Below are 19540 nucleotides of genomic sequence, written 5' to 3'. Positions count from 1 at the left end.
ATCTCGGAGGGTTGTAGGGCTGGAGGAGGTGATAGGAATAGGGAAGGTACGCCAGACACCAACATCACCCTTGTCAGCAGGTTTGACCACAACGTTGGGGTTAGACCTGAGAGAACAGGATCATAGAGTCATGTAGTCACAGAGTGTAGCAAGTTCAGAGGAAGACAGGTTAGAGTGAGCGAGGGGAGAGGAGAAATTGAGACGGGCAATGTCACACGGACAGTTCTCAATGAAAAGATCAAGAGCAGGTAAGAGGCCAGAGGGAGGGTTCCAGGTGGTTGGACAATACTGGAGATGTGTAAAAGGGTTCAATGTGTGGGGTGGGGGCAAGATTCCTGGCCAAAGGACTAAGCACGGAGGTGAAAGTGATAGAAGAAGAGCTTAGCGTCATGCCGAGATCAGAATTCATTGAGGTGGGAATGTAAGGGGGATGAAGCGGAGACCTTTGCTAAGGAGAGATTGTTCTGGGTCAGAGAGGGTAAAGGTCAGAGTGCATCGTGAATAGACAGCAAGGGTTGAGATCGGAGGAAAGGATGGGGATCAGAGGGAAGTGAAAGGGAAGAAGGATCCAGAAAGGGGGTTGGTACTTATGAGTTGACATTTGCAATCCTCCACACCTGAAAAGAAAGAAAAAAAGGTTTTTGTTAAAGTGCCAGATGAGACAGAAGATAAAATAAAACTGCAAAACAGGACAACTCTGAGACCGAGTCAAAGATAGAGTCTGTTCTGAACCTATTAGATTTCTAACTTTTCCCAGTTCTGATGAATGGTCACAGACCTGAAACATTAACTCTGTTTCTCTCTCCACAGATACTGCCAGACCTGCTGAGTATTTCCAGCATTTTCTGTTTTGATATCCAGCACCTGCAGTATTTTGCTTTCCAATCAGGAAGATTGTGTGATGGAATTGATGTCATGAGGCTAGTTTATTGGTTTAGTTTAATCACACCTGGTCCAGTTTGTTTCAGCTGACTGCAGACTGTGTGTATAAAAGGAGAGCAGTGGGGTCTATCCTAGATTACAGTGTAGTTGTTGGTATGATGGGGCAATTAGTGAAGTGGTTGCTTTCTTTGTTGGTTTTGGTTGGAGCTGTTTGTGGTTCTGATACTCGGCAGTTTAGAAACTGGAATTTCCCATGGAGCATTGTGAAGGCCACTCATGTCCCTCCAACTGGGCCTCCCTTTGGTTCCCATTTCCACGTGTCTGAGGGCCGAAGTGTGTCTCCACTGCAGACTGTGACGGTGCAGTGTGGAGAGCAGAACCTGCTGGTCAGGGTCCAGATGGATTTATTTGGAACCAGGCACCTGATTAAAGCTGCTGACCTGACCCTGGGGACAGCAGGTTGTCGGCTGACCAGGATCTACTCTCAGAACCACACTGTCCTCTTTGACTATGGGCTCCATGAGTGTGGCAGCAGATTGCAGGTAATGTGAGTCATTGACTCTTGCTCCAAGTTTCAGGTGTAAATTGTTCCCTACTCTTTGCAACAGTTTCTCTAATGTCATTGATTGATATTTGAGATATCTGTCTCCCAGTTTATAAAACCTCAAACTACTTTTCAATAGTGAATTGTACTTTGCATTATCTCCTTGTCCAGTCTCTCCAACCTTGTGATCTCAACCCCATTGGACTTGAAACTTCTCATAGTTTCTTCAAATTCTTTATACATCCTTGTCTTGTGGATTTTCAGCTTTCTTGCCACTCATTCAGATTGTCTAGCTTGACTGAAGATTAAATGTTCATTTTTATCTAGTCTAGTTTAGATTTGTGGGGGAGAGAAAGGAGTATAAATTGATTTACAGTTTGCTACAAGAAAACTCCACCTCTTAATTCACAGGGTGTGAAATTAAAACCAATCTGTTTATGCCAAATGCTAGCAGTTTATGGTTCACTTTTTTTAATGGTTAAAATGAAGCTGTAATTTCATTGAATCACTTGTTTCTATTGGTGCTCTCCTTACATTAACTGAGGTGACATGATTTCCAAATACATAAACATCAGCAGAAGTGGATTTGGTCTCTGGAGCCTACTTGGCTGTTGAATAATACCATGGATGATCATCAACTGCTTTCCCACCCACTCTGTCTCTTTTGGGTTTTGGGCACAAAAGGAATATTCTGTCCTGAATGTAGTCAACAACTGGGCTAGAGAAGTCAGAAGATCCTCACTCCCCTGAGTGGAGAACTTTCTGCCCTCCATCCGAAATGGCTGACTGCTAGGTTTAGACTCTCCAGCCAGGAGTAACGGCCTCTCCGCATCTACCTTGTAGGAATTATTTCAGTAAGATTGTCTTTCATTCTGAACTGAGCAGAATATCTTCCAATTCAGACTAACTCCTCTATCCTTTACCTGATGTCTTTCAGATGGCTGGAGATTTCCTGGTCTACACTACCCACCTGAACCACACCCCCCAGTATCATGGATCTGTCATTGTGAGAACGAATGGAGCTGTCATTCCCATTGAGTGTCATTATTTTAGGTAACAGTTGAGTGAATTTAATATGAATTTTTCAGTGTAATGCAAGTTGTCCTAAAATGTCTCTTCCTTCCAGGAAGGGGAATGTGAGCAGTAACCCCATCAAGCCCACCTGGATCCCTTTCAGCTCCACCAAGTCTGGAGAAGGGCATCTGTCATTCTCACTGCGCCTAATGAATGGTATGTGATGGGTGGATGGGGAGTGATTTCCTGTACTCACCCACTGGGAGTTGTACCCACTGTCTCTAACCCTTGTCCTCTTGTACTTCAGATGACTGGCTTACAGAGCGCACCTCGACTGTCTACTACCTGGGTGACCTCATTCACATTGAGGCCTCTGTTTCAATGACCAACCACATGCCCCTGAAGCTCTACATTGACCACTGTGTAGCTACATTGAGCCCAGACAAGGATTCCACCCAGAGTTACAGCATCATTGACTACAATGGGTAAGGAGCTCTCTGCTTTCTCCAGCTGCTCCCATCTCAATGGCTTCACTTGATTCACTTCATGTCCCTTTTTGAATCTTTCTCCAGTTGCCTCCTGGACAGCAAAGCTGAGGACTCCTTTTCAACCTTCGTGTTGCCAAGAGACGAGCGTGAGCTGGACAAGCTCCGGTTTGACCTGGATGCTTTCCGCTTCTTTGGAGATGAACGTTCCTTGGTAAGAGGAAGCTTATCATTGGGCTCTCCATATTTGGATGGAGTCACTAAATAATAACTTGTGTTGAAATGTGTTGTGTAGATTTTCATCACCTGTCACCTGAAAGTTGCTCCAGTGGATCGGAGAGATTCCATGAACAAAGCTTGTACTTTCCAGAAGATGCAGAATGTGTAAGTTCCCTTTCCCTCCTTCAGGGGTGTGTTGTATGGGAATGTGATGGACAACCTGGTTGATCAACTGTTTCTCTTGTTTAGCTGGACCCCATTGGAGCAATCCAACAATGACATTTGTGCCTGTTGCCATGTGGGTAACTGTGGTGCCACAAGGGAGTTGCGATTTTCTTCCAGAGGAAGGAGGGATCTTGTACCTGAAGCTGGTAGGACATTGATTCTCTAGATGTGGGAGATCTCCCTTTACCCCCTCTAACTGGCATGTTTGATATTGCAGAGAGTGAATCTGGATTGAAGTGGGAGGGTGAGGCCTCACTTGGACCCCTGGTCATTCTGGATACTGAGGTGACTGACTTGGCAATGGAGTCCCTGAATGAGGTTGAGCGAAGGCTGCAGGAGAGATCTCCAGGTGGTGAGTTGGCTGACTGCTAGTTTCCATTTTCCCCCTCAGTGTTTCCTTCACTAACCATTGGTTTCTCATTGCTTTGTAGGTGTGGAGTCTGAGGTGGTCCTGATTGTGGCCCTGACTGTGACAGCTGTCTGTCTGATCTCTGCTTCATTGATCGCCTTGTTCCTGTACAGGAAACACAAGCAAACTCTGATCAACTAGTTATCAAATGATCAATAAAAGTGATTACTTGTATCTTGTGTGGTAGTTCATTGACCACTGGAGCTTGTTAGTTAAATAGATCCCCCTACCTAACAACTAGGGTGAACTTCCATAAGTGCAGAACTAGACCTCCTGAACCACTACTGACAGAGGCTGGTTTAGTTAAGTAGGTAGAACAAGAAATGGTGCCCCTTCTCTATTTTGAACTGGTTGCTCCTCAATTGCTAACTGCATTTCAGTCACAGGCTCCTTTTTTATTCTCCACCCTGTTCAGAACAGGTCTGAACCTCCTCATGGAACTGCTCCTCGATTTTGGCCAGTTGGGAATTACTCTGGCTGCTTCCTTCTGTCCCATGGCAATGCTCAGCCCCTAGAGAGGGCACATTCTAGTTGAGGTTTACTGCAGCCAGTGGGCACCAAGGTGCAGCTGATTTTTGGTTTTATTTGTGCACATTTTTGAGCCGTTAAATTGATAGATTAATCCTGTAACCAGCCAGTTAACTAAGGCCTGTCTATTGTGGGAATCGCAAATATCTGTTCAAGCAGGGGATCTGGAAGCAAGCTTGGCTTAAGCATATGGGACTAAACTCAATGGAGGTCACCAGTAAGAGTTTTGTCTGAATGACTGCTTCCTGGAAGGGCATAGTCAACCAACAAGAGTTGGGTGGGAAGTGAGTACATCATCTGACTGGCATAATCCAGTTCTCCAGAATCTGATCAGGTGCCTGAGCTTATCTGAATTGGATAGACAACTCCTCCTTTGCCCAAGTTTGCAGGTGACATCACTTTTTCAGATGGAAGAAGGAAGTTGCAAAGGGACATCGAGGGAGTGGGCAAAACTATAGCAGATATTCAATGCAGGAAGTGACAGACTTTGGATCCAGGCAAGGAAAATAATATCTAGTAAAAGAACAAAGATTTGAGTCAGAACAATCCAAGATAGTGGAATGTTAGCTCCTCACTGAGAGGGATGTGATGCTTCAGTTTTGAAGAATATTGGTTGTGCACATCTGGATGAGTTTTGGGTAACAAACCTCCTGGATACATTTACTCTGAGGTTATGATATGGATTGACTATACTGGGGTTAGAAGTAAAATTGAAAATCCTCAATTAAAAAAATTTGAGGGGTAATCTGAGCAAGGTGCTTAACATGAGAAAAATTTGGTAGAGTAGGTAAGGGGAAATGATTTCCTGTAGTATGAAATTGAGAACAAAAAAACCTGAACTTAAATTGAACAGTACAGCACAGAAACAGGCCATTCGGCCCTCCAAATCTACGCCAATCTTGATGGCTGTCCAAACTAAAATCCTCTGCACTTCCAGGGACCGTATCCCTCTATTCCCATCCTATTCATGGATTTGTCAAGATGCCTTTTAAACGTCTCTCTATGGCACCTGCTTCCACCACCTCCCCCGGCAGCAAGTTCCAGGCACTCACCACCCTCTGTGTAAAGAACTTGCCTCGCACATCCCCTCTAAACTTTGCCCCTCGCACCTTAAACCTATGTCCCCTAGTAACTGACTCTTCCACCCTGGGGGGAAAAAGCTTCTGACTATCCACTCTGTCCATGCCGCTCATAACTTTGTAAACCTCTATCATGTCGCCCCTCCACCTCCGTCATTCCAGTGAAAACAATCCGGGTTTATCCAACCTCTCCTCCCAGCTAATGCCCTCCAGACCAGGCAACATCCTGGTAAACCTCTTCTGTACCCTCTCCAAAGCCTCCACATCCTTCTGCCAGTGTGGCAACCAGAATTGTACGCAATATTCAAAGTGTGGCCTAACTAAGGTTCTGTACAGCTGCAACATGACTTGCCAATTTTTATACTCTAAGCCCCGACCGATGAAGGCAAGCATGCCGTATGCCTTCTTGACTACCTTATCTATCTGCGTTGCCACTTTCAGCGACCTGTGGACCTGTACGCCCAGATCTCTCTGCTTGTCAATATTCCTAAGGGTTCTGCCATTTACTGTATACATCCCATCTGTTAGATCTTCCAAAATGCATTACCTCACATTTGTCCGGATTAAATTCCATCTGCCATTTCTCTGCCCAAGACGCCAACCGATCTATATCCTGCTGCATCCTCTGACAATCCTCATCACTATCCGCAACTCCACTAACCTTTGTGTCGTCCGCAAACTTAGTAATCAGACCGGCTACATTTTCCTCCAAATCATTATAAAAACTACAAACAGCAAAGGTCCCAGCACTGATCCCTGCGGAACACCACTAGTCACAGCCCTCCATTCAGAAAAGCACCCATCCACTGCTACCCTCTGTCTTCTATGACCGAGCCAGTTCTGTATCCATCTTGCCAGCTCACCTCTGATCCCGTGTGACACAGGACATTGAGAGAAATCAGGGACACTTGATCACACCATGTAGGACAAGTCTCAATCTCTCTCTCTCCCTCCTTCTCATGCCTTTTCATCGAGTAACATTAACAAATATCTAACAAATGGTGTTCAGGTGCAGATCATTGATTGTCCATCTGAATATGCAAATTGGAGGGGCCGAATGGCCAACTCTGCTACCCAGGTTACTCCCTGGTGCTGTGTGGCCATTGAGTCCCAAAAGGCTTCAGTTAAACTTTCCAGTTGGGAGACCATTGTCCAAAAACTAATGGGGTTAAAATTGGGTGGATTTGAGGGACATTCTCTCACTATGGTCTGAAGATTCTTTATACCGGGAAGAAATAAATGTTTTCTAGTCAGTTGTATTATCAGTCTAGTTTAGCCTCATCGTGGCCAGGGAACAGGACTGTGTCCCCCTGTTCTAGATTCCACAGCCAGGTGAAACCACCTCAGTGTCTACTGTTAGACCCCTTCAGAATCTTGTATGTTTCAATGAGATCGCCTCACATTCTGTAAACGCCAGAGAGTTGGGAGGTGGAGTAAATGGGGAGGAAGAGGGTTAATGGGACATGTAAGCCACAGTTGCAGGGGAGGGCCTTTCTGAAGGCAGTGAAGGAGGTGACAGAAGCAGAGGTGCTGAGGGAGGCAAGTTCCAGAGCAGTGGCCTCCAATGCTGCACTGGACAAGAAGACCAGCTGTGCTGTGGGCGAGGAGGTTGTGTGAGTGGGGAAACGAGTATGGGGCAGGGGGCATGCTCAATGAAAGGTGATGATGACCAGCTCCTCTGGTTTTAGTGATGTTGGTTGAGGGATAAATATTGGCCACCAGGGAGAATTCCCCGCTGATCTAATTCCAAGAGTGGCCGTGGGATCTTTTACGTCCACCTGAGAGAGCAGACAGGGTCCTCAATTTAATGCCTCATCTGAAAGATGGCACCTCCGACAGTGCAGCACCCCCTCAGTACTGGCGCTGGAGTGTCAGCCTGGGTTATGGGTTTGAGACTCTGGAGTGGGGCCTCGAACCCATGATGTTCTGGCTCAGTGGTGAGAGTACTACCCGATGAGCCATGCTTGACACTCGAGGGGGAAAGGACGATCGGCCCAGAAGAGCTGGAACTGCCCCTCACAGTTCGCCTCTTTCTTGTTTTGACCCTTCACTCATTCTGAGGAAGTTCAGTTTTCCAGCACAGTATTTCTACTGAATGAAAAGGGACTGAGAGACTCGCTAATGTGCATACGGTTTCAGATTGAGTTAGATACAGCAAGACCGGGACCCGGACAACATCCAGGCTTGAGCTGATAAGTGGCAAGTAACATTCGCACCAGGCAATGACCATCTCCAACGAGAGAGAATCTAACCATCTCCCCTAGATGTTCAGTGACATTATCATCGCTGAATTCCCCCACTATCAACATCCTGGGGGTCATCATTGACCAGAAACTTAACTGGACCATCTGTATAAACACCATGGCTACAAGAGCAGGTCAGAGGCTGAGAATCCTGCGGTGAGTAACTCACCTCCTGACTCCCCAAAGCCTGTCCACCATCTACGAGGCACAAGTCAGGAGTGTGATGGAATACTCTCCACTTGCCTGGATGGGTGCAGCTCCAACACCACTCAAGAAGCTCGACACCATCCAGGACAAAGCAGCCTGCTTTGATTGGCACCCCATCTACAAACATTCACTCCCTCCACCACCGACGCACAGTGGCAGCAGTGTGTACCATCTACAAGATGCACTGCAGCAACGCACCAAGGCTCCTTCGACAGCACCTTCCAAACCCGCGACCTCTACCAACTAGAAGGACAAGGACAGCAGATGCATGGGAACACCACTACCTGCAAGTTCCCCTCCAAGTCACACACCATCCTGACTTGGAACTATATCGCTGTTCCTTCACTGTCGCTGGGTCAAAATCCAGAAACTCCCTCCCTAACAGCACTGTGGGTGGACCTACCCCACATGGACTGCAGCGGTTCAAGAAGGCAGCTCACCACCACCTTCTCAAGGGCAGTTAGGGATGGGCAACAAATCCCGGCCTGGCCAGCGATGCCCAAATCCCATGAATGAATAAAAAACATTGGTGCTCGATCTCCCTCTACTGGCGTTGAAGGGAAATGAACAACAGCACCCTGTCCTTTGACAGTGAGCAAAACAGCCTTTCTAGTATAGCACAAACCAGAAAACTGAGCTCCCGTTTATATATGTGACAGTGCTCTCGCCTGTGAGCCAGAAGGTTGTGAGTTCAAATCCCACCTGAAAATCTTGAACTGACACTTCCAGTGCAGTGCTGAGGGAGTGCGATGCTGTCGGAGGTGTGGAATTTTCAGATGTAACAACTCCTTGCATTTATATAGCACCTGACCATCCCGAGGTGCTTCACAGGAGTGTTATAAAGCAAAATAAGGAGATATTAGGGACAGGTGGCCAAAAGCTAGGTCAAAGATGTGGGTTTTGAGGAGAGAGAGAGAGAGAGAGAGAGGCGGAGAGGTTTAGGGAGGGAATTCCAGAGCTTGGGGCCCAGACAGCTGAAGGCACGGCCACCAATGGTGGAGTGATGGAAATCGGGGGATGGTCAAGAGGCGAGAATGAAGAGCGCCGAGATCTCGGGGAGTCGTAGGTTTGGAAAAGATTACAGAGGTAGGGAGGGGCGAGGGAGGGATTTGAGAACAAGGGTGAGAGATTTAAAACGGAGGTGTTGCTTGACCGAAAGCCAACGTAGGTCAGTGAGCACAGGGGGTGATGGGTGAACGGGACGTGGTGAGAGTAAGGAAACCAGGCGAGTTCTGTCCGGTGACCTGAGACAATACTTAGCTCTCAGTCAACAATAAATCCCCAAGAACTTGGAATAGGCCACTCAGCCCCTCGGGCCTGCTCCCCTGTTGTCTTAAATCACGGATAATCTTCTCCCTCAACCCTGCTTTCACGCCCCGTCCCCGTAAAACGGATGGTTTAAATCGCCATTTTTTTTTTGTGGGATCTTGCTGTGCGCAGCCTGGCTGCTGGGGCTCCGCCTCCAATGGGGCCGCACATACAACGCCACGAGGGGAGGTGGTGGCGAAGTGGTGATGTCACTGGGCTAGTGATCCAGAGCCCAGGCTAATTGTCTGGAGACCTGGGGACAGATCCCACCACGGGAGATGGTGAAATTTTAATTCAATAAATCCCCAATTCAAAAGCTAGTCTAATGATGACCATGAAACCATTGATGATTGCTGTAAAAAAAAAAACATTTGGTTCACCAATGTCCTTCAGGGAAGGAAATCCGTTGTCCCTAACATCTTCCTGATGAACAACACGTGACTGCTCTCTGTAAACTATTCATTCAGCGAGGCAGGGAATTACAGCAGGGTCATTCCTTTCGAAAACTGAGAGGCACGAAGGCACCTTGATAACTGCCAGGGCCAAGGTTAGCAAGGTCAGGGGTCAAGGATGGGGGAGCAGAGGAGGAAGCGAGGGGGAGGTGAAGGTTCAATTGCCACCAGATTCTCCAACGATAATCCAATTCTTCAGAGGGAAGGAAAATTCTGCTTAAACTTGACCTCTGACCCAGGGCCTAGCGAAGATAGTGGTCCACAGGATGGGTGCGGCCCAGCGGGGCCGGCCAGGGGGTGAGGGGTTGCTCTGGCTCTTGACCTCCCGTGGTCTTGTCCGGGTTTCGGTGGCCCTGGAGACGGAGCTTATTTTAGTTTAATTAGAGTTGATGTTTAAATATATTGACGGTTGCCACCTCAAATTTGAGAGGCAGCTGCCTCTCTTGTTGGTGGCACTGAGACAAACTGACATCACCCTTGATTGGTTTACTTAAAATAGGCCAAGACTGAACCAATTCCCCTCAGCCAATCAGCTTCCTTACCTCAACAGAACTCTGCAAATTGTATTAGGCGGTGGGTGAGTTTCTCCCATTTAGATCTGGATCCAATCTCACTCTGAACTTTTCTCCAATCTTTTTAGGGCCTTGGACACCAAGGGTTGTGAAACAAGCAAGGTGCAGCTTTAAACCATAACAACAACAACTTGTATTTATATAGCACCTTTAACAAAGTAGAATGACGCCAAGGTGCTTCACAGCAGCTTTCCCAAACAAAATGTGACACCGATCCTACTCCTGCTTCGTATTTCCTACGTTCCACATAAGGAGGTATTGGAAACAGCTGACCGAAAGCTCGGTCAAAGAGGTCAGTTTTAAGGATCGTCTTAAAGGAGGAGAGGGAGAGGCGGAGAGGTTTAGGGAGGGAATTCCAGAGCTGAAGGCACGGCCGCCAATGGCGGAGCGATGGGAATCGGGGAATGCTCAAGGAGGCCGGAATTGGAGAAGCGCAGACATCTCGGAGGGTTGTAGGGCTGGAGGAGGTGATAGGAATAGGGAAGGGGCGAGGCCACTTCCCTGCACTATCCCCATATCCCTTGATATCTTTAATATCTAGAAATCTATCGAACTCAGTCTTGAATATACTCAATGATTGAGCTTCCACAGCTCTCTGGGGTAGAGAATTCCACAGATTCACCAGCCTCTGAGTGAAGAAATTCCTCCTCATCTCAGTCCTAAATGGCCTGGTCCTTATTCTGAGACTGTGTCCCCTGGTTCTAGGATCCCCCAGCCAGGGGAAACATCCTTCCGATATCAACCTTGTCGAGCCCTGTCAGAATTTTGGAACTTTCAATGAGATCACCTTTCGTTCTTCGAAACGCGAGAGAATACAGGCCCAGTCTCCACAATCTCTCCTCATTGGACAATCCCACCATCCCAGGGATCAGTCTGGTGAACCTCCGTTGCACTCCCTCTTCTTTGTTCTTCTTCTTCTTCTTTGGGCCTCCTTATCTCGAGGGACAATGGATACGCGCCTGGAGGTGGTCAGTGGTTTGTGAAGCAGCGCCTGGAGTGGCTATAAAGGCCAATTCTGGAGTGACAGGCTCTTCCACAGGTGCTGCAGAGAAATTTGTTTGTTGGGGCTGTTGCACAGTTGGCTCTCCCCTTGCGCCTCTGTCTTTTTTCCTGCCAACTACTAAGTCTCTTCGACAAGTCTCATTGGACAATCCCACCATCCCAGGGATCAGTCTGGTGAACCTCCGTTGCACTCCCTCTATGGCAAGTATATCCTTCCTTAGGCAAGGAGACCAAAACTGTACACAATAGTCCAGGTGCAGTCTCACCAAGAGTCGATACAATTGCAGCAAGACCTCTTTACTCCTGGACTCAAATCCTCTTGCAATAAAGGCCAACATCCCATTTGCCTTCCTAATTGCTTACTGTACCTGCATGTTAGCTTTCAGTGACTTGTGAACAAGGACACCCAGGTCCCCTTGTACATCAACACTTCCCAAACTCTCACTATTTAAGAAATACTCTGCATTTCTGTTTTGCTTACCAAAATGGATAACTTCACATTTTTCCACATTATATTCCATCTGCCTTGTTCTTGCCCACTCACTTAGTCTGTCTAAATCCCCCTGAAGCCTCTTTGCATCCTCCTCACAACTCACAGTCCCACCTAGTTCTGTATCATCAGCAAACTTGGAAAGGTTACATTTGGTCCCCACTTCCAAATCATTGATAGAGATTCTGAATAGCTGGGGCCCAAGCACTGATCCTTGTGGTACCCGACTAGTCACAGCCTGCCAACCTGAGAATGACCCATTTATTCCTACTCTCTGTTTTCTGTACGTTAACCAATTCTCAATCCATGCCAGTATATTACCCCCAATCCCATGTGTTCTAATTTTGCTTACTAATCTCCTGTGTGGGACCTTTTCAAAAGCCTTCTGAAAATCTAAACATACCAAATCCACTGGTTCCCCCTTATCTATTCTGTCAGTTACATCCTCAAAAAACTCCAACAGCTTTTTCAAACATGATTTTCCTTTCATAAGTCTGCCCAATCCGATTATTATATTCTAAGTTTCTAAGAATTCCTTCCCTAAACCTCTCCGCCTCTCTCTCTCTCCTCCTTTAAGACGCTCCTTAAAACCGACCTCTTTGACCCGAGCTTTTGGTCGACTGTCCCTAATATCTCCTTATGTGGCTTGGCGTCAGATTTTGTTCGGTAATGCTCCTGCAAAGCACCTTGGGATGTTTTACTACATTAAAGGCGCTATATAAATACAATGTTGTTGTTTATCATAGCAATGAATAAAATATAAGGCTGCATTTCTTTGAAGTTGTAAAGTGTGATTAAATTTAGGGAGCATAGTTTCAAAATTAGAGCCAGACCTTTCAGGAGTGAAATTAGGAAACACTTCTACACACAAAGGGTGGGAGAAGTTTGGAACTCTCTTCCACAAAAGACAATTGACGCTGAATCAATTGTTAATTGTAACTCTGAGATTGATAGATTTTTAGGGATGTGGGGGAACGGTGGGTATATGGGATTAGGAGAGCTAAGAGAGGGCATGAAAAATGCTTGGCGGGTAGGATAAAAGAAAACCCCAAGGCCTTTTACGCGTATGTCAGAAATATGAGGATGACTAGGGGGACCGTAGGTCCGGTCAAGGACAATAGCGGGAGACTGTGTGTTGAGCCGGAAGAGATAAGTGAGGTTTTGAATGAGTACTTCTCTTCGGTATTTACGAATGAGAAGGGGTGTATTACTGAAGAGGACGGTGTGAAACAGACTGGTAAGCTCGAGGAAGTGCTCGTTAGGAGGGAAGATGTGTTGGGGTTTTTGAATAACTTGAAGATAGACAAGTCTCCCGGGCCTGACGGGGTATATCCAAGGATGTTATGGGAAGCAAGGGATGAAATTGCAGAGCCGCTGGCAATGATCTTTTCATCTTCTCTGTTGACGGGGGTGGTACCAGGTGATTGGAGGGTGGCAAATGTTGTGCCCCTGTTCAAGAAAGGGAATAGGAACAACCCTGGGAATTACAGGCCAGTTAGTCTTACTTCGGTGGTAGGCAAGTTGATGGAAAAGGTGCTGAGGGATAGGATTTCTGAGCATCTGGAAAGACACTGCTTGATTCGGGACAGTCAGCACGGTTTTGTGAGGGGTAGGTCTTGCCTCACAAGCCTGATTGAATTCTTTGAGCAGGTGACCAAGCAAGTGGATGAGGGTAAACCAGTGGATGTGGTGTACATGGATTTTAGTAAGGCATTTGATAAGGTCCCCCATGGTAGACTTATAGAGAAAGTCAGGAGGCATGGGATAGTGGGGAATGTGGCCAGTTGGATTAAGAATTGGCTAACTGATAGAAGGCAGAGAGTGGTCTTAGATGGTAAATACTCAGCCTGGAGCCCAGTTACCAGTGGCGTGCCACAGGGATCAGTTCTGGGTCCTCTCCTGTTTGTGATTTTTATTAACGACTTGGATGAGGAAGTCGAAGGGTGGGTCAGTAAATTTGCAGATGATACAAAGGTTGGTGGAGTTGTGGATACCGAGGAGGGCTATTGTCGTCTGCAAAGGGACTTGGATAGGTTGCAGTGCTGGGCTGAAAAGTGGCAGATGGAGTTTAACCCTGAAAAGTGTGAGGTCGTCCATTTTGGAAGGACAAACACGAATGCAAAATACTGGGTTAACGGTAGGGTTCTTGGGCATGTGGAGGAGCAGAGAGACCTTGGGGTCTATGTGCATAGATCGTTGAAAGTTGCAACTCAAGTGGATAGGGCTGTGAAGAAGGCATATGGGGTGTTAGCGTTCATTAGCAGAGGGATTGAATTTAAGAGCCGTGAGGTGATGATGCAGCTGTACAGGACCTTGGTAAGGCCTCATTTGGAGTACTGTGTGCAGTTCTGGTCGCCTCATTTTAGGAAGGATGTGGAAGCCTTGGAGAGGGTGCAGAGGAGATTTACCAGGATGTTGCCTGGAATGGAGAATAAGTCTTACGAGGAAAGGCTGAACATTCTAGGCCTCTTCTCATTAGAACGGAGAAGGATGAGGGGTGACATGATAGAGGTTTATAAGATGATCAGGGGAATAGATAGGGTAGACAGTCAGAAACTTTTTCCCCGGGTGGAGCAAAGCGTTACAAGGGGTCATAAATTTAAAGTGAAGGGTGGGAGATATAAGGGGGATGTCAGGGGAAGGTTCTTTACCCAGAGAGTGGTCGGGGCATGGAATGCCTTGCCTGGGGAAGTTGTTGAGTCAGAAACTTTAGGGACTTTCAAACGGCTTTTAGATAGGTATATGGATAAAGGAGAATGATGGGGTATAGATTAAATTGTCCTTGACAGAGGACAAAGGATCGGCACAACATCGTGGGCCGAAGGGCCTGTTCTGTGCTGTATTTTTCTATGTTCTATGTTCTATCAGACATGATCTCATCGAATGGCAGAACAGGCTCGAGGGGCCAAATGGCCTCCTCCTATTTCTGTGTTACTTCCAGTTGAATAGAATGTAGGTTCTTTAAGAAGACGTGCAGTTTTCTTTCCTCGCAATGGGCAGAATTTTACTGTCCCCCAGGAGGCGGGGCCGGGTGGCGGGGGGAGGGGCCAGTAAAATAGCGGAGAGATGCACCGGGGCAGCTCCACAACACAGCCCCGCCACTGGGGCACTCTCCCAGCGACGGACTGCAAAACGATTGGCTGCCCGCCATTATTAAAGGCCACTTTACAAGACTGCCGGCATTTTGCCCTTGACAGGGCAACACCCAGCCCTGTGGGAGGCCACCAGCATAATATCCAATGGGTGGCACAGTGGCGCTTTGGTTAGCACCGCAGCCTCACAGCTCCAGCTCCAGCAATTCCCAAAGGGAATTGAGGGAAGGTGGGGATGTGGTAGGGAATATGGGATTAATGTAGGATTAGTATAAATGGGTGGTTGTTGGCCAGCACAGACTCTGTGGGCCGAAGGGCCTGTTTCAGTGCTGTATCTCAAAATAAAAAAGTCTGGCAAAACTAGGACCCAGAGCAACACCTTTTATTTGGAGGAGGTGAGTGGAGTTGAAGGAGGAGTCGTTCAATGTGAGAACATGTTCAGCCAGGCGGAGGAGGGTGGAGGTTGTGAATGGGGTCTGGTTGGGCCTCTGTTCAAGGAAGAAGCAGCGAGCCCTCAGACCGTCCTTGTGGGGGATGGAGGTGCAGAGAGATTGGACGTCCATAGTAAAGAGGAAGCAGTCAGGGCCAGGAAACTGGAAATTGTCGAAATGATGTAGGCCATCCAAAGAATCATGGATGTAGGTGGGAAAAGAGTGGACCATGGGAGAAAAGATAGAGTCAAGATAGGAAGGAAAAATTTCAGTAGGGCAGGAACAGGCTGAAATGATGGGTCTACCAGGGCAATCTTTTTGTATGGATTTTGGAAAGGAGGTAGAAGCGGGCTGTCCGGGGTTGCGGGACTGTGAGTTTGGAAGCTGTAGAGGGAAGATCTCTGGAGGAGATGACAGACCTGGAGACAATAGCTTGATGTTCGGTGGTGGGGCAATGGTCCAGGAGGAGGTTGGAAGAAGTGTCTGAGAGTTTGTGCTCAGCCTCTGCAAGGAAGAGGTTGGTACGCCAGACACCAACATCACCCTTGTCAGCAGGCTTGACCACAACGTTGGGGTTAGACCTGAGAGAACAGGATCATAGAGTCATGTAGTCACAGAGTGTAGCAAGTTCAGAGGAAGACAGGTTAGAGTGAGCGAGGGGAGAGGAGAAATTGAGACGGGCAATGTCACACGTACAGTTCTCAATGAAAAGATCAAGAGCAGGAAAGAGGCCAGAGGGAGGGTTCCAGGTGGTTGGACAATACTGGAGATGTGTAAAAGGGTTCAATGTGTGGGGTGGGGGCAAGATTCCTGGCCAAAGGACTAAGCACGGAGGTGAAAGTGATAGAAGAAGAGCTTAGCGTCATGCCGAGATCAGACTTCATTGAGGTGGGAATGTAAGGGGGATGAAGCGGAGACCTTTGCTAAGGAGAGATTGTTCAGGGTCAGAGAGGGTAAAGGTCAGAGTGCATCGTGAATAGACAGCAAGGGGTGAGATCGGAGGAAAGGATGGGGATCAGAGGGAAGTGAAAGGGAAGAAGGATCCAGAAAGGGGGTTGGTACTTATGAGTTGACATTTGCAATCCTCCACACCTGAAAAGAAAGAAAAAAAGGTTTTTGTTAAAGTGCCAGATGAGACAGAAGATAAAATAAAACTGCAAAACAGGACAACTCTGAGACCGAGTCAAAGATAGAGTCTGTTCTGAACCTATTAGATTTCTAACTTTTCCCAGTTCTGATGAATGGTCACAGACCTGAAACATTAACTCTGTTTCTCTCTCCACAGATACTGCCAGACCTGCTGAGTATTTCCAGCATTTTCTGTTTTGATATCCAGCACCTGCAGTATTTTGCTTTCCAATCAGGAAGATTGTGTGATGGAATTGATGTCATGAGGCTAGTTTATTGGTTTAGTTTAATCACACCTGGTCCAGTTTGTTTCAGCTGACTGCAGACTGTGTGTATAAAAGGAGAGCAGTGGGGTCTATCCTAGATCACAGTGTAGTTGTTGGTATGATGGGGCAATTAGTGAAGTGTTTGCTTTCTTTGTTGGTTTTGGTTGGAGCTGTTTGTGGTTCTGATACTCAGCAGTTTAGAAACTGGAATTTCCCATGGAGCATTGTGAAGGCCACTCATGTCCCTCCAACTGGGTCTCCCTTTGGTTCCCATTTCCGTGTGTCTGAGGGCCGAAGTGTGTCTCCACTGCAGACTGTGATGGTGCAGTGTGGAGAGCAGAACCTGCTGGTCAGGGTCCAGATGGATTTATTTGGAACCAGGCATCTGATTAAAGCTGCTGACCTGACCCTGGGGACAGCAGGTTGTCGGCCGACCAGGATCTACTCTCAGAACCACACTGTCCTCTTTGACTATGGGCTCCATGAGTGTGGCAGTCGATTGCAGGTAATGTGAGTCATTGACTCTTGCTCCAAGTTTCAAGTGTAAATTGTTCCCTACTCTTTGCAACAGTTTCTCTAACGTCATTGATATTTGAGATATCTGTCTCCAGTTTATAAAACCTCAAATGACTTTTCAATAGTGAATTGTACTTTGCATTATCTCCTTGTCCAGTCTCTCCAACCTTGTGATCTCAACCCCATTGGACTTGAAACTTCTCATAGTTTCTTCAAATTCTTTATACATCCTTGTCTTGTGGATTTTCAGCTTTCTTGCCACTCATTCAGATTGTCTAGCTTGACTGAAGATTAAATGTTCATTTTTATCTAGTTTAGATTTGTGGGGGAGAGAAAGGAGTATAAATTGATTTACAGTTTGCTACAAGAGAACTCCACCTCTTAATTCACAGGGTGTGAAATTAAAACCAATCTGTTTATGCCAAATATGAGCAGTTTATGGTTCACTTCTTTTTAATGGTTAAAATGAAGCTGTAATTTCATTGAATCACTTGTTTCTATTGGTGCCCTCCTTACATTAACTGAGATGACATGATTTCCAAATACATAAACATCAGCAGAAGTGGATTTGGTCTCTGGAGCCTACTTGGCTGTTGAATAATACCACGGATGATCATCAACTGCTTTCCCACCCACTCTGTCTCTTTTGGGTTTTGGGCACAAAAGGAATATTCTGTCCTGAATGTAGTCAACAACTGGGCTAGAGAGGTCAGAAGATCCTCACTCCCCTGAGTGGAGAACTTTCTGCCCTCCATCCGAAATGGCTGACTGCTAGGTTTAGACTCTCCAGCCAGGAGTAACGGCCTCTCCGCATCTACCTTGTAGGAATTATTTCAGTAAGATTGTCTTTCATTCTGAACTGAGCAGAATATCTTCCAATTCAGACTAACTCCTCTATCCTTTACCTGATGTCTTTCAGATGGCTGGAGATTTCCTGGTCTACACTACCCACCTGAACCACACCCCCCAGTATCATGGATCTGTCATTGTGAGAACGAATGGAGCTGTCATTCCCATTGAGTGTCATTATTTTAGGTAACAGTTGAGTGAATTTAATATGAATTTTTCAGTGTAATGCAAGTTGTCCTAAAATGTCTCTTCCTTCCAGGAAGGGGAATGTGAGCAGTAACCCCATCAAGCCCACCTGGATCCCATTCAGCTCCACCAAGTCTGGAGAAGGGCATCTGTCATTCTCTCTGCGCCTAATGAATGGTATGTGATGGGTGGATGGGGAGTGATTTCCTGTACTTACCCACTGTCTCTAACCCTTGTCCTCTTGTACTTCAGATGACTGGCTTACAGAGCGCACCTCGACTGTCTACTACCTGGGTGACCTCATTCACATTGAGGCCTCTGTTTCAATGACCAACCACATGCCCCTGAAGCTCTACATTGACCGCTGTGTAGCTACATTGAGCCCAGACAAGGATTCCACCCCGAGATACAGCATCATTGACTACAATGGGTAAGGAGCTCTCTGCTTTCTCCAACTGGTCCCATCTCAATGGCTTCACTTGATTCCCTTCATGTCCCTTTTTGAATCTTTCTCCAGTTGCCTCCTGGACAGCAAAGCTGAGGACTCCTTTTCAACTTTCATGTTGCCAAGAGACGAGCGTGAGCTGGACAAGCTCCGGTTTGACCTGGATGCTTTCCGCTTCTTTGGAGATGACCGTTCCTTGGTAAGAGGAAGCTGATCGTTGGGCCCTCCATGTTTGGAGGGAGTCACTAAATAATTTGTGTTGAAATTTATCCCACAGATTTTCATTACTTGTCACCTGAAAGTTGCTCCAGTGGATTGGAGAGATTCCATGAACAAAGCTTGTACTTTCCAGAAGATGCAGAATGTGTAAGTTCCCTTTCTCTCCCTTCGTGTTGTAGGGAAAGGTGATGGACAACCTGGTTGATCAACTGTTTCTTGTTTAGCTGGACCCCATTGGAGGAATCCAACAATGACATTTGTGCCTGTTGCCATGTGGGTAACTGTGGTGCCACAAGGGAGTTCCGATTTCCTTCCAGAGGAAGGAGGGATCTTGTACCTGAAGCTGGTAGGACGTTGATTCTCTAGATGTGGGAGATCTCCCTTTACCCCCTCTAACTGGCATGTTTGATATTGCAGAGAGTGAAGCTGGATTGAAGTGGGAGGGTGAGGCCTCACTTGGACCCCTGGTCATTCTGGATACTGAGGTGACTGACCTGGCAATGGAGTCCCTGAATGAGGTTGAGCGAAGGCTGCAGGAGAGGTCTCCAGGTGGTGAGTTGGCTGACTGCTAGTTTCCATTTTCCCTTCAGTGTTTCCTTCACTAACCATTGGTTTCTCATTGCTTTGTAGGTGTGGAGTCTGAGGTGGTCCTGATTGTGGCCCTGACTGTGATGGCTGTCTATCTGATCTCTGCTTCATTGATCGCCTTGTTCCTGTACAGGAAACACAAGCAAACTCTGATCAACTAG

At 46.9% G+C, this 19540-nt stretch overlaps 2 protein-coding genes across 2 annotated transcripts; both read left to right on the top strand.

Annotated features, from left to right (window-relative positions):
* The first annotated feature begins 1040 nt into the window (after positions 1 to 1040).
* LOC137357470 (zona pellucida sperm-binding protein 3-like) lies at positions 1041 to 3919 on the top strand. The gene is made up of 9 exons (XM_068023815.1): positions 1041 to 1424; positions 2364 to 2479; positions 2553 to 2656; positions 2748 to 2925; positions 3013 to 3139; positions 3221 to 3309; positions 3394 to 3515; positions 3587 to 3721; positions 3801 to 3919. The coding sequence occupies exons 1-9, from the start codon at positions 1041 to 1043 to the stop codon at positions 3917 to 3919; spliced, it is 1374 nt and encodes a 457-aa protein (XP_067879916.1).
* Positions 3920 to 6822: 2903 nt separating this feature from the next.
* On the top strand, positions 6823 to 19540 carry LOC137357469 (zona pellucida sperm-binding protein 3-like). The gene is made up of 11 exons (XM_068023813.1): positions 6823 to 6998; positions 10420 to 10619; positions 16747 to 17081; positions 18012 to 18127; positions 18201 to 18304; positions 18380 to 18557; positions 18645 to 18771; positions 18850 to 18938; positions 19016 to 19133; positions 19229 to 19343; positions 19422 to 19540. Exons 1-11 carry the CDS (start codon positions 6823 to 6825, stop codon positions 19538 to 19540), a joined length of 1677 nt encoding a protein of 558 aa, XP_067879914.1.

Source organism: Heterodontus francisci, chromosome 48 (genome assembly GCF_036365525.1).
Source record: "Heterodontus francisci isolate sHetFra1 chromosome 48, sHetFra1.hap1, whole genome shotgun sequence".
Lineage (NCBI taxonomy): Eukaryota > Metazoa > Chordata > Chondrichthyes > Heterodontiformes > Heterodontidae > Heterodontus > Heterodontus francisci.
The sequence above is the reverse complement of the archived record's forward strand: the minus strand, read 5'-3'. Positions and strand labels throughout refer to the sequence as shown.